Source organism: Mustelus asterias, chromosome 22 (assembly GCF_964213995.1).
Source record: "Mustelus asterias chromosome 22, sMusAst1.hap1.1, whole genome shotgun sequence".
Classification (NCBI taxonomy): domain Eukaryota; kingdom Metazoa; phylum Chordata; class Chondrichthyes; order Carcharhiniformes; family Triakidae; genus Mustelus; species Mustelus asterias.
This window is the reverse complement of record NC_135822.1, coordinates 22154178-22167402: the sequence shown is the minus strand read 5'-3', so window position 1 is coordinate 22167402 and position 13225 is coordinate 22154178. Positions and strand designations below refer to the sequence as shown.

At 46.1% G+C, this 13225-nt stretch overlaps 1 protein-coding gene across 5 annotated transcripts in view; it reads right to left on the bottom strand.

Moving 5' to 3' along the window:
* pusl1 (pseudouridine synthase like 1) overlaps window positions 1–13225 on the bottom strand; it is a 262904-nt gene that overhangs the window by 183551 nt on the left and 66128 nt on the right. Inside the window, exon 6 of one of the 5 annotated variants that reach the window (XM_078238910.1) lies at window positions 9773–9929. The exons of the other annotated variants lie outside the window; for them this stretch is intronic. Coding sequence (XP_078095036.1) covers window positions 9809–9929 — 121 coding nt within the window. The 3' untranslated portion in view covers window positions 9773–9808. Of the gene's footprint in view, window positions 1–9772; window positions 9930–13225 lie in introns of those variants that run through there. 5 annotated transcript variants of the gene reach the window in all.

The window sequence follows — 13225 nt, the reverse complement described above, 5'->3', positions numbered from 1 at the left end:
TGGCTTGATTACAATTGAGTTTCCTGATGAAGCCGGGGTTGGAGGAGCTCAGAGATCTTGCAGAGTTGTGGGGCTGAAGGAAGAGACATAGATTGGGGGGAGGGGGGGTGGTGGTGGTGAGGCCATGGATGGATTTACAGACAAGGAGGTAAAGTTTTAAACTGAGGAATTGATGGACCAACATTTACATCAAAACTCGAATTAAAAACAAACTGAGATGAGAATCAGATAATTTTGCTTAAAATATTCTTAGATACAATTTATCTGATGTAGCTTGTTTACAAATGAGAATAGTGGCTTAACGCACCTCAGAAGAGATAGTTAAAATCGATAACCCCCTTCAGTACTGTAATTTATTTTCGAATGTTCATTTATGCACACACGTTCCATGACAGAGCATCTTTGGATTCAATGCTCTGAATTAACTAGTCAAAATCCAGCTGGATGACTTCATGACACTATGACATCTAAGAGACATGATGTTGGGATGTGATGTTGGGATATGGTTGGGATAGTCTCCTGGGATTTGCCCTAACCACCTTTGGAGTTCAGAGAAAAAAAACTTTCAGAAGTTTTTCACTCCTCTGAATTGATGGCGAGTGTTAAAAGGTCTGTTATTATCATCGTTTGGCGGAGATTTTGTGGCTGGGAAACATTGGGCATTATGATGCTGAGCTGCAACATTACTGTATGGGGCAGGCTTCATCAAGCAGCTGATCTTTTCCCCCTGTCATGTTGGCATGCAGCACACTGCGGGTTCGTGATTCCTCTCGTGGTGGCAGGAGGAGGGCGTCGGAGGGCTTTGCTCTCTCCTTCTCAACCTTGCCACACACACTGTGCTCCATAACCACCAACTGAAGTTAGCGGCATCTTGGAAAGGTTCAAAATCTAATGTGGGGCCGGACAGGGAGAATGGCCTCCTTTTGCACTGTCTGATTCTATGATTCTACAATCTCCAAACCACACAAACACAGTGGTTTGTCTCTCGTGTGCAGAGCATGTAGTAGCAAAATTGGGAAAAATGCCACATTTCGCGATGCCCAAAACTGAACGGGCAGCAAACACTGGCAGGGCCAGGCAGAGTGGAGAAGGGTGGGGGGGCATTCAAAGATGGATTGGTGTGCTTGGCCCCTCTAGCGAGGAACATTCATTAAAAACCCAAATCAAATTATTAATTTAAAGCCTCTAAATTATGATTCGATGTTGCAACATGTCAGGCTTCTGGGTTACGGCTTTTATTTCAGAAAAGGACAAATAACTTCTGAGCACAACCTTCCCAAACTGCACAGTATTGTTGGAGGCAAAAATCCTCGGTAACACTGGCCCACATACAAAGCAAAGAGGGAGCAGAGCAAGTGTGGGCAGCTGAGTGAAATTGGCTAAAGATTTCAGAGACAGGGAGGGGCTTGTCTCGAGATTCTGCCTTCGTTTCTGCAGTCAGTTGTATTATTCCACAGGAGGCTGTTGTACAGGAAGCTGCTTCTCCCCAAGGAACTAAAATGTTGCTCATTTGCTGTTAGTAGCTTCTGTGCGTCAGACTGAGGGCATTGCTTCCTGCTCCCACCAACCATACACATCTTATCAGGCTACTCGTGCCTAGCCAAGGTGATTAGCTCTCTGCTAGAAGGCCAAACAATGCATGGAATGGGAGACAAGTGTCAGCCTCTGTTTCTTGGTTGGACAATGTACCACTTTTCCCACGAGCTACTTAGAGAAAAAAAATCTGCATTCCTTCCAGAAAAAAAATACAGCATTGAAAATAAATATATTTCCCACTGTTCTGCCTTAATTCTAATTATATGAGGGCAATAAAATGGGGTTCATAGGATCCCTACAGTGCAGAAGGCAGCTATTTAGCCCATTGAGTCTGTACCAACACTCCGAAAGAGCATCCCACCCAAGCCCAACCCCCGTAATCCCACACATTTATCCCACTAATCCCCCCAACCTACACATCTTGGGACACTAAGGGGCAATTTAGCATGGCCAATCCAACTAACCTGCACATCTGTGGACTGTGGGAGGAAGCCGGAGCCCCCGGAGGTAAACCCACGCAGGGAATAATGTGCAAATTTGATACAGACAGACCCAAGCCGGGAATCGAACCCGGCTTGGTACCTACAGCAAGATGCATTCAGCCCAGAGTAACATTACCCATTTGGAGGGAGGCTAGGCTTGGACTTGGCAGCAATGTCATCCCATAATGGAATAGCACACCAGAAATCCTTACACAAGACGAGGGACCCAGGCGAGTGGAATGGAAATGAGTTACAAACCAGGAAATTCTGTGACGATTCCCGCCATGGCTTTGGGCTCCTCATCATCCATCTCCAAATTCGTGAGCGCTCAGTTCCTGTAATAAGCAATGGAAGTGCCCACTCCCTCCTTGCTGCCAGAGTACCTGAGCATTGGCAGTGGCCCAGGCCATAATTAAGTTAAAGATTTAAGTTTTGAAAATAATTTTCTCTGCAGACAGCCCGCTTAAGAAAGTTAATTAATTAATTGGAAAGGGGTCTTCTTTGCAACATGCTCTTACCTAATTATTTCTCCTTGTGCAATGGGCCAGTATCTATTCAGGATTGTTTCTGGGACCTTGAAATTTGCATTAGTGCCTTGACTGTAGATCTCAATGTCCCAAAGCACTTCATGGTCAATGTGTTTTTTGGGGATCAGTCACTGTTGTGTGAGTAATTGCAGCAGCTGATGTGTGCACAGCAAGATGCCACAAACAGCAAGTGTGATGAATGTCTGGACGACCTGTTTTTGATGGGATTGACAGAGGGAGAACTGGTGGTCAGGAATCAGAGAGAACCTCTGGCTCTCATTGGTATAGCTTCCTTTATGTGCACCTGAAAAGGCACATAAAAGGGCTGAAGATGACGCATCATTCCAAAGACTAAGGGCAGGATTTTCCGGCTACACTCGCCCCAAGGCTGGAAAATCCTGCCTGAGGTCAACGGACCTTTGCATGGTCCGTGTCCCGCCTGCTACGATTCCCGCAGTGGATGGAATGTCCACATCTTTGGACTGTGGGAGGAAACCGGAGCACCCGGAGGAAACCCACACAGACACGGGGAGAACGTGCAAACTCCACACAGACAGTCACCCGAGGACGGAGTTGAACCCGGGTCCTTGGTGCTGTGAGGCAGCAGTGCTAACCACTGTGCCACCGTGCCCTAAATCTCTGAAATTAAAGCACTTTACAACCAATGAAGTATTTTAAGTGTTGTCACTGTTGTAATGTAGGAAATGCAGCAGCCACTGTGCACAGCAGGCTCTTTTGTTTGTGATGTGTTGTCAAACTTGAATTTCCTTAAGAGCAGTATAAAGGAATAATATATGCTGCCCAAAGCACCCACACAGATGTAGTAAGGTTAGCTTCACAGTCTGTATTCAAAGGTTAGCATCCAAAACAAATCTTGGATGGCGGAAGGAAATTCTATTCCTCAAATGGACTATATCCTACCTTGCTTTTACTCTGGTTTCCCCTTTGGAATATGTCTGCTGTGAGTTACTTCTCACCTGCAGCCCATTTATTTTTAATGAACATTTTTACTGTACTAGCAGCCGTTACATTTTCCCTTTGAGCCTCAAAGCGAATGCTACTGAAATTAATTATACTTAACACTCTTCAAGTTTAGTTTGATTGAAAAATCATAACGTTCCCTCGGCTTTGCAATATCTCCCACCTGATTCTCAAAACCTTTAAATGAGCGAGTGTACCTTCGTACAGTAAAGATGGCAACGCAGCAGCAATCTAACCAATTCCACCTCTGTAAATTATTCTGAACGATACACAAAATTGCTTTAGAAATTGTAACGACCAAATGAGCCTATTTTAAACACATCAAACTCTTGTGCCTGTGCCCTGAACGTGTATGTCCCCTGGCAGTAAGACCTGATATTGTGTTAATATCCTCCCGGGGCCTCTAGTCCACTACTGTATGACCTGCAGGAAAGTTCTCTTTAGTTTAATTCTACTGTTGGCTCATCACTTTTGCTAATACGACTGCAGTATTTTCTGCACTTGTGGCATCAATCTGTATTGAGAGAATGACCCCTCTAATTGGGGCAGCACGGTGGCACAGTGGTTAGCACTGCTGCCTCAGAGCTCCAGGGACCTGGGTTCGATTCCCGGCTCGGGTCACTGTCTGTGTGGAGTCTGCACATTCTCCTCGTGTCTGCGTGGGTTTCCTCCGGGTGCTCCGGTTTCCTCCCACAGTCCAAAGATGTGGATAGATTGATTGATTGGACGTGCTAAATTAACACTTAGTGTCCCGGGATGTGATAGGTTAGAGGGATTAGCAGGGTAACTATGCAGGGATAGGGCCTGGGTGGGATTGGTGTTGGTGCAGACTCGATGGGCTGAATGGCCTCCTTCCGCACTGTAGGGATTCTATGATCTCTTCTATGATGATCTCTAATTCAAATATGTTAACGTCAATTATAACAGCAACAGGGATTGGTGCTTATTTCTGTGCCATTGGAATGACTGGATGAGAGAGACAAAGAGGCAGCGCTGAAGCAGCCTATTGTCGGAAGTAGGAGTGCAAAGTTCTCCTCAAATGGGGCCAACATTCTTGGGGTTTAGCCCTCCTTCAACCATACATTTCCCCTTTCCTCTCCTGAGCCCATTAAATCGTGCTTTGATGAGTGTCAGCAGCCCTCTCTCTTGCCCAAATTTACCCCATGGAACCCAAGAGCAGATATCAAGGTGGCAGCCTCAGTCAGGCTTAATCACATTGTCCCCAATGCCAACACAGGTGCATTGACCCGAACAGGCGCCAGAGTGTGGCGACTGGGGGAATTTCACAGTAACTTCATTGCAGTGTTAATATAAGCCTTACTTGTGACTAATAAACAAACTTTACTTTAAACAGCATAGGTCACTGCAAAGCCCTTAGTTAACTAAGCTGATTTCCACTGTTTCTCCAGGTCAGTGGTGTTGTGTATAATTAGGCTCCTGCTAATGTCCAGTCAAATAATGTCTTTTCTAACAGTTTCAGCTGCAGAAAATACTACCCCAGCCACTGTGCTAAGTCCACAAATTGACACCATCATGCCTTCAAGGATCGCAATGCCATTTCGCGAATGCTAAATGAGAAATAAACCTTTCGCTGCCCCATTAAAGATCAGCTCACTGATGCATCATGTGTTTATTCTGACAGCAGTATGTAACACTAGAAATCTTTCTGATAGCTGTCCCTGTAGAAGGAATGCAAGACTCAAAGAAAAAGGATTGAAGAGCGTTACATGGTCATCTTTAAAGGGGTTTTAACCTCACCAATCCAAATTATTTTTCCATACCCATCTATATATACATACACACACGCCCACTCCAGCAACCCGCCAAGGCTCCTTCAACACTTCCTTCCAAATCTGTGATCTCTACCATGTCGAAGGACAAGGGTAGCAGGCACAAGGGAACACTGCCACCTCCAAGCTCCAGCCCACCTCCCCCACCCCCACACAAGTTACAGACCACCTTGACATCATTGGCAATGGGTTGAAATCATAGAATCCCTACAGTGCAGAAGGAGGCCATTCGGCCCATCAAGTCTGCACTGACCACAATCTCGCCCAGTCCCTATTCCCGTAACCCCACATATTTACCTGCTAATCCCCCTGATACTAGGGGCAATTTAGCATTGCCAATCAACCTAAGCTGCACATCTTTGGAGTGTGGGAGGAAACCGGAGCACCCGGAGGAAACCCACGCAGACATGGGGACAGCGTGTAGACTCCGCACTGACAATGACCCAAACTGGGAATCGAACCCGGGTCCCTGGTGCTGTGAGGCAGCAGTGCTAACCACTGTGCCACCGTGCTGCCCCAAAAAGCAGTTAAAATCCTGGAACTCGCTTCCTAACAGTGCTATGGCTGAAGCTACACCGTGTGGTCAGTAGCAGTTCAAGGTGGTGGGGTCACCATCAAGGGCAATTAGGGATGGGCAATAAATGCTGGCCTAGCCAGTGACACCCACTACCCATGAACAAATAAAAACACACCCACGCACACAAAATGTGTGTTAAAAATCTTACTTTCTCACAGGTTGCCGAGTGCTATTAAATCATAACAAGCTGAACAGCTCTGAGCTAGGTGTAATTATAGGAAGTTTATACTTTTCATCAATGATTCCTACAATTAAGATGTGCCACAATTTCTAACTCCAGCACTCGGATATTTTCGACATTCTAAATACACCTAAGATGCTGTATTCCAGCTCCTGTCGCCTGAACAATAGATTCCAAGTTGTTAAGTTTACCCGTCAATCGAACAATTGCTCTGATGCGCTGCATGACCTGTAACTGACCCCACATTTCATTTTGAGAGTGCAGAACATTTCTAACTTTTAGCCTGAAAGGCTGGGACACCTGCATTATATGCTGCAATGTTCTTGTTCCAAAATAAAAATGCGCTTGGCTTAACCTGTGAGGTTCACTTGTGTATAAGTGGCTCACATGTGTTCTAATGGAGTGCTGTCCACATAAAAAATCCAAATTACTTCATGAACCAGTCCACACAATCTAGCAGTCTCTGTGCCTACGAAATAACAGTATCTACACTTGCTTTGATGGTGAAGTGCTGACCAACACTTGGAGGATGTGAAAGACCTTACAAATAAAAGACTTCCTTACCTCCAACTTCTGGTGAGCAATGCCATTGGTTCTTGTTTTAAAATGACTAGTCAATCATATACTGAAGGCCAGGAATGAGGATCTCAAATCAGAACTAGTTTCACTGCCTTTCGGATAGAGGGATAACCTTCTAGTGTCCTCAATTTTCCACATCTTAGTGTGTTTTTTGTGTAAATTACAATGGTTTGACAGACTGAAGGATATTAAGGGCGGCACAGTGGTTAACACTGCTGCCTCACAGTAAGAAGTCTCACAACACCAGGTCAAAGTCCAACAGGTTTATTTGGTAGCAAATGGTACATCATGACTACCAGCCTCACAGTACCAGGGACCCAGGTTAAATTCCTGCCTCGGGTGACAGTCTATGTGGAGTTTGCACGTTCTCCCCGTGGGTTTCCTCCGGGTGCTCCAGTTTCCTCCCACACTCCAAAGATGTATGGGTTAGGTTGTTGGCCATGCTGAATTGCCCTTTAGTGTCCCAAGATGTGAAAGTTAGATGGGGTAAATGTGTGGGGTTACGGGGATAGGGCGGGGGAGAGGGCCTGGGTAAGATACTCTGTCAGAGAGTCGGTGCAGACTTGATGGGCTGAATGGCCTCCTTCTGCACTGTAGAGATTCAATGATTATGATTATTGGAGAATAACTTAAAGTTTCAGATGTCACCAGAAACTGTGAAAATAAGATACCCTCAACATTCTTGAATGTGAAAAATTCATTGTGTTTCCATTCTCATCAATACCTAGTAACTCCTGGAAGGAAGTATCCTAAGGAGGCTGGATTTGAGCAGTTCCCTCTTTCTCCTCCAAACAGTGTAATAAACATGCTTACGCACACACTCTGGACATACAGTGGAAGCCAAATACAGGGGTGAGGTATGGAGAGTGGGCAGGGTCCATGGCAGTCAGGTAAAGAGAGGGGGAAAGTAAAGAGAAAGCGTGGTACTGAGGGAGCTTTGGGATCAGTCGGTGCACCTCATGTGATTAGGGGAGTCAGGGAAGGATGGATATTTGCGGAAGGATGTATTGGCCTTGGAGGGAGTACAGAGAAGGTTCACCAGGTTGATACCGGAGATGAGGAGAGATTGAATAGATTGAGCCTGTACTCGTTGGAGTTTAGAAGGCTGAGGGGAGATCTTATAGAGACATACAAGATAATGAAGGGGCTCGACAGGGTAGAGGCAGAGAGATTCTTTCCACTTAGAAAGGAAACAAGAACTCGAGGACACAGCCTCAAAATAAGGGGGAGTCAGTTTAGGACAGAGTTGAGGAGGAACTTCTTCTCTCAGAGGGTAGTGAATCTCTGGAATTCTCTGCCCATTGAAGCAATAGAGGCTACCTCGTTAAATGTGTTTCAGTCACAGGTAGATAGATTTCTGATCAATAAGGGAATTAAGGGTTATGGGGAGCAGGCAGGTAAGTGGAACTGAACCCACTATCAGATCAGCCATGATCTTATTGAATGGCGGAGCAAGCTCGAGGGGCTAGATGGCCTACTCCTGCTTCTAGTTCTTATGTTCTTAACAAAAAAACCTGGAAAAATATGTGGCACACAGACTCGTTGAACCAAAAAACATTCCATTTAATTGTTGCCTTTTAACTCACTGCCAACATTTAATGGAGTGCAACAGATGTCTAGGACAGATGATTGCCATTAGTGTGTAAAAAAAAACAGGAATTGATGCCATTATATTAACCACAAGACATGGTGTGAAACGGAGATTGAGCTAAGTGCTGGGCTCTGTACTTTGCTCCATTGGTGCAGTTTGCAATATGACAGTAAATGGCGATGAGTTTATCAAAGCTTTACGCAGAACCCTACAAACTGAAAATGGCAGAAAACACGTGCTCACGTTATCACTGGAAACCATCCAGTTGTGTGGCTAACTGAAGGTGCTGCCTCAGTCTCTGTTGCGTGGTGTGTAAAACAGGCACGTGTCTTTTTAGATGGACACAAACAAAACACTTCATATTCATTCTTAGGTTGCAGATGGTCTAGGCTAGGCCAGCATTTATTGCCCATCTTTGACTTGATTTATTATTGTCACATGTATTAGCATACAGTAAAAATTGTTTCTTGCGTGCTATACAGACAAAGCATACTGTTCATAGAGAAGGAAAGGAGAGAGTGCATAATGTAGTGTTCCAGTCATAGCTAGGGTGTAGAGAAAGATCAACTTAGTGCAAGGTAGGTCCATTCAAAAGTCTGACAGCAGCAGGGAAGAAGCTATTCTTGAGTCGGTTGGTATGTGACCTCAGACTTTTGTATCTTTTTCCCGATGGAAGAAGGTGGAAGAGAGAATGTCCGGGGTGCGTGGGGTCCTTAGTTATGCTGGCTGCTTTGCCGAGGCAGCGGGAAGTGTAGACAGAGTCAATGGATGGGAGGCTGGTTTGCGTGATGGATTATATTGCTGGTAAGCAGTCTCCGCAAACAGTTGCAGTCTTTGTGAAGGTTCTGCCATTGGATTGTTAGGTAGGGAGTGCTGGGTGTTGAGCTGTTTTGCCACTTTCAAAGATGAGGAGGATCCCTTGTATAAACATAGGATAGAAACAGTAGCTGAAGGGGACTTAAAAACAAGAGTTATCTGTTCGTTTTTCCACAAGAATTGTGCTTAAATCTCAGGGCAGGTGAAAGCACCCCCAAGGACAGAGAGTTGGGAATCACCTCCAAGAGTTATCTGAAGCACAAGCAGCAGAGATATTTCGATTAGAGGATAGTGGAAGCCAGAAACATAGTGGGAACACAGCAATTTATATTACTCCAGATGGACCAGCCAAGATAGACTGAATGGCCTCCCGCAATGGTCTTGTAAATAAAACTATTTTAAACCTTCACTAACAGATACTTGCCTGAAGTAGAAACCTCTCCTCTTAAATGTGAATAAAGGTTACCAATTTAAATGAACTTGTCCAATAAACTTGATCCAGACGATCACATCTGTTTGTGAGTGTGTATGTGTATAAAATATATATGTTATTATAGGACTGAATATTTGGCATCTGCCTGTCTGGAGAGATGATGGACTGCGCCCAGGATGTCTGTCTCTTCTGTAATGGCTGCAGAGGCCGATGTGTGAGGGGCAGCGCCTCCTGCAGTTAGAACAGATGAATAGCGTTGGCCTGAGGGTCGTCTGAAGTTTATCCTTCCGGCGGATTCCCTTTTCCACCATCTGGTCATTTTGCTTTTTCCATGTCGTTCCCGACTTCTCGGCCCCAGGCAATCCGGTCAGCAGCTGGGACTTCCCATCCATTGACTTCGATCCCGGTCAAGTGGAAATCTAATTTACAGACATCCCTGTATCACAGACGTGGGTGATAGCTGATATTGCTGATAGCAAACTCGCCACAAAGCATGCCTTTGGGCATCACCCATAGAATTCTACAGTGCAGTAGGCCATTCCATCCATCAAGTCTGAACAGACCACAATCACACCAAGCCCCTATCCCGTAACTCCATGCATTTACCCATGCCAGTCCCCTTGACACTAAGGGGCAGTTTAGCATGGCCAATCCACGTAACCCGCACATCTTTGGACTGTGGGAGGAAACTGGAGCACCCGGAGGAAACCAACGTAGACATGGGGGAATGTGCAAACTCCACACACCCAGTGACCCAAGCCGGGAATCGAACCCGGGTCCCTGGCGCTGTGAGGCAGCGGTGCTAACCACTGTGCCACCGTGCCGCCCCATTTGGCTCACCCGATTCAACCAGTGGAGTCTCTGCTGATTCAAGAGGACAAACATTCTGGGGACCCCTGCACGTTGATGAACTTCTGTTTTTGGCATTCTGCGTTGCCCGGAGATACCCAATACTTGTCTGAGCTATCAAAAATGGAAGTTGTTCAGTTGTTTTTCTTGGCTTGTATAAGTTTGTTGATGGTAAGCAGTCTCCGGTTGATGTGATGCGTCAAATGTATTAACGTAGTGGCCAGTTTGCTGGTCAGCTCTTACCTCCGGCCAGCAATGCAACTATTACCCAATGATAGCCGAGCGCATAAACCTCTCGCGCCAATACACAGCCTCTTCGTCAGCAAGCCCTATGTGGTGCCTCTGGGTCGGGACATACATAAACTGGGCATCTTGCAGACTCAAATAAAACTGCAGGAGACCCAGAGGAGGCCCAGCCCCCAAATACACGGCATTTAGGCCCATTGCGTTAAGCCCTGGCACCCACAAATCAGACTTCCAGCAATGAGTAGATAGCCCCCCTGCCTTGTGCGGTGTCTCAGGGGCAAAGACGGTTAAGGGAGTGACAGAAAATCCAGAATGGAATCCTGCAGATGGCAACTTGCCATCTATCAGGCAGCTTTCTGGCAGCTCCTGCGGCATAACTGGTACCAAACGGGTCTAGTTTCATCCTTTTCTCTGGATGACACTAGCAATGCTGGAGAGGGAGGGGTGGGTCCCATGCTTAAGTAACTCAGGGTTACATGGGGGGGGGGGGAAGCACTCCCGTTTCATGGGTTACGCTGGCACGGGAAGAAACAACTGCCAGTTATAATCTCAGTCGATTGGTGTATAGCACGGGCGTTACTTCCAACAGTGGGAGAAATCATCGCCTATCATTGCATTGCTAGCACCCACCTCAGGCCGGACAGCCCTTGCCAGTTAGGTGCTGTTCCGCCGTGGCCCGCTGGCTTCAATGGGTGCTCAGAGAGCCATCTCTCGAAAGCTGGCTTGCTGATCTACGCACTGGGCAAGATAGTCCTTTGTGTCGCAAGCTGGAAGGTCAGGGCTATACATCCTGGCCTTATAATGGTGATGGCTTCTTCCAGCATTGGCCTCTTTTCCATTTTTAAATTCACTGCAAGTTCCAGGACTGGGCTAAAAGCTAAACAGCAGTAGATAAATAATAGATTCCTTAACTGCCGCTCTGGTACATAACAAGCATTGTTACTCTGAAGCATTTTCCTGTCAGGTACCATTACCGCTTCAGACACACTTCCTCCTGTTGCTTAGCAACAGCCATCCTGCCGATGGAAGCAGCTGCTGGCATTGCCCTTTAATGTTCTGACGTGCTTCATCTTAATACTCGCAAGCACAGTAAGTTAGTGTCACAGCGAAATAAAAATGTCACATCAGAATTTATTTCGCATGCATTTGGAAAAATAGGCAATTATGGCTCTGAGTGTGATTAATCATTAAAAAAAAAATCAATCCCCACTGAAATCGTATCAACTGAACCGTGTAAAAAAAAAAAACACTTCAAATAATTTAATACTTTGATTGCTTGGATTCAAGGACAATTGCACCTTAACAATAACTTCATTTCTAAACAAATATTTACAGCGCCAACTTGGGGTTTTACTGAAAGGGTAGCCTTCAATGAATCGGTTTATGCGGGAGTTGCGCTGTGGAAATCGAAGGTTCTCTTCTGGCATCCTGTTATTCGACCCCCATCTGAAAGTAGGGCTCATTGAAGGGCCAATTATTCCACTGACCTGATTCATTCCAAGGGCCCATGGGCTGGATTCTCCTTCTATTTATGGGTGAATGGCAGGGCAGGAACTCTGCGTGCTCACGTGACTGCCATCTCCTTTCCCTTCGAGGGGTCTACTGGATTTTGTGGGGCAGGATGGCAGCAATGAAACTGCTGGACAATGATTTACCAGCACAGGCAGGGAGAGAAATCGATTGAAGCGACATGTTCTTCCCAATGCATGGGGAATCCACAAAGAACAATAATTAAGGATGGAGAGGGGTTGGGCAGAATCATAGAATCCTACGGTGCAAAAGGAAGCCATTCGGCCCATCGAGTCTGCACCGAACACAATCCCACCCACGCCCCATCCCCATAACCCCATCCATTTGCCCTAGTTAATCTCCCGACACTAAGGGAGAATTTTAGCATGGCCAATCCACCTAACCCGCACATCTTTGGGGTGTGGGAGGAAACCAGGGCACCCGGAGGAAACCCACGCAGACACGGAGAGAAGTAGGTGGGTCAGTCTTAACACGGGTTCTCAGGTTTCGGACTCATCCGTTTATGTGTTTCCAGCAGAAGTGACGGCCAGACTCCTGGGGGGGCCTAGGAACAGGAAGCCACGGAAAAGGATGGTGCAAACATTACAGAAGGAGAGTGCTGAAGCAGTCAATGGAATCTGTGTCACCCTGTCAGCTGTCAGCCAGCGCAGGAAAAAATTTAATGACTTCACATTGTTGGTCAAGATAAGTAAAGGTAAGAGACTTCATCTGCAAAAAAAAAGACACTGACCAGGTAGGTTTTAAGGACAGCTTTGAAGGATGAGAGAGAGAAGGGGAGGGAATTCCAGAGCATTGAGGCCGAGGTGACTATGATGTGGAGATGTCGGCGTTGGACTGGGGTGGGCACAGTAAGAAGTCTCACAACACCAGGTTAAAGTCCAACACGTCTATTTGGAATCACGAGCTTTCGAGGCGCTGCTCCTTCATCTGGTGAGTAGCATGGTTGCCAACTGTAGAGCAAAGGGAGTGATGCGCAAAAGGTCAGAGATATTTGAGAGAGTGTGGAGTGTAAGGCTGCAGGAAGCTACAAAGATCAGGAGGGATGAGACTAAGAAAAGACATATAGAAGACTGAGAACTTTAATCTGAGGCATTGCTGAACCAGGAG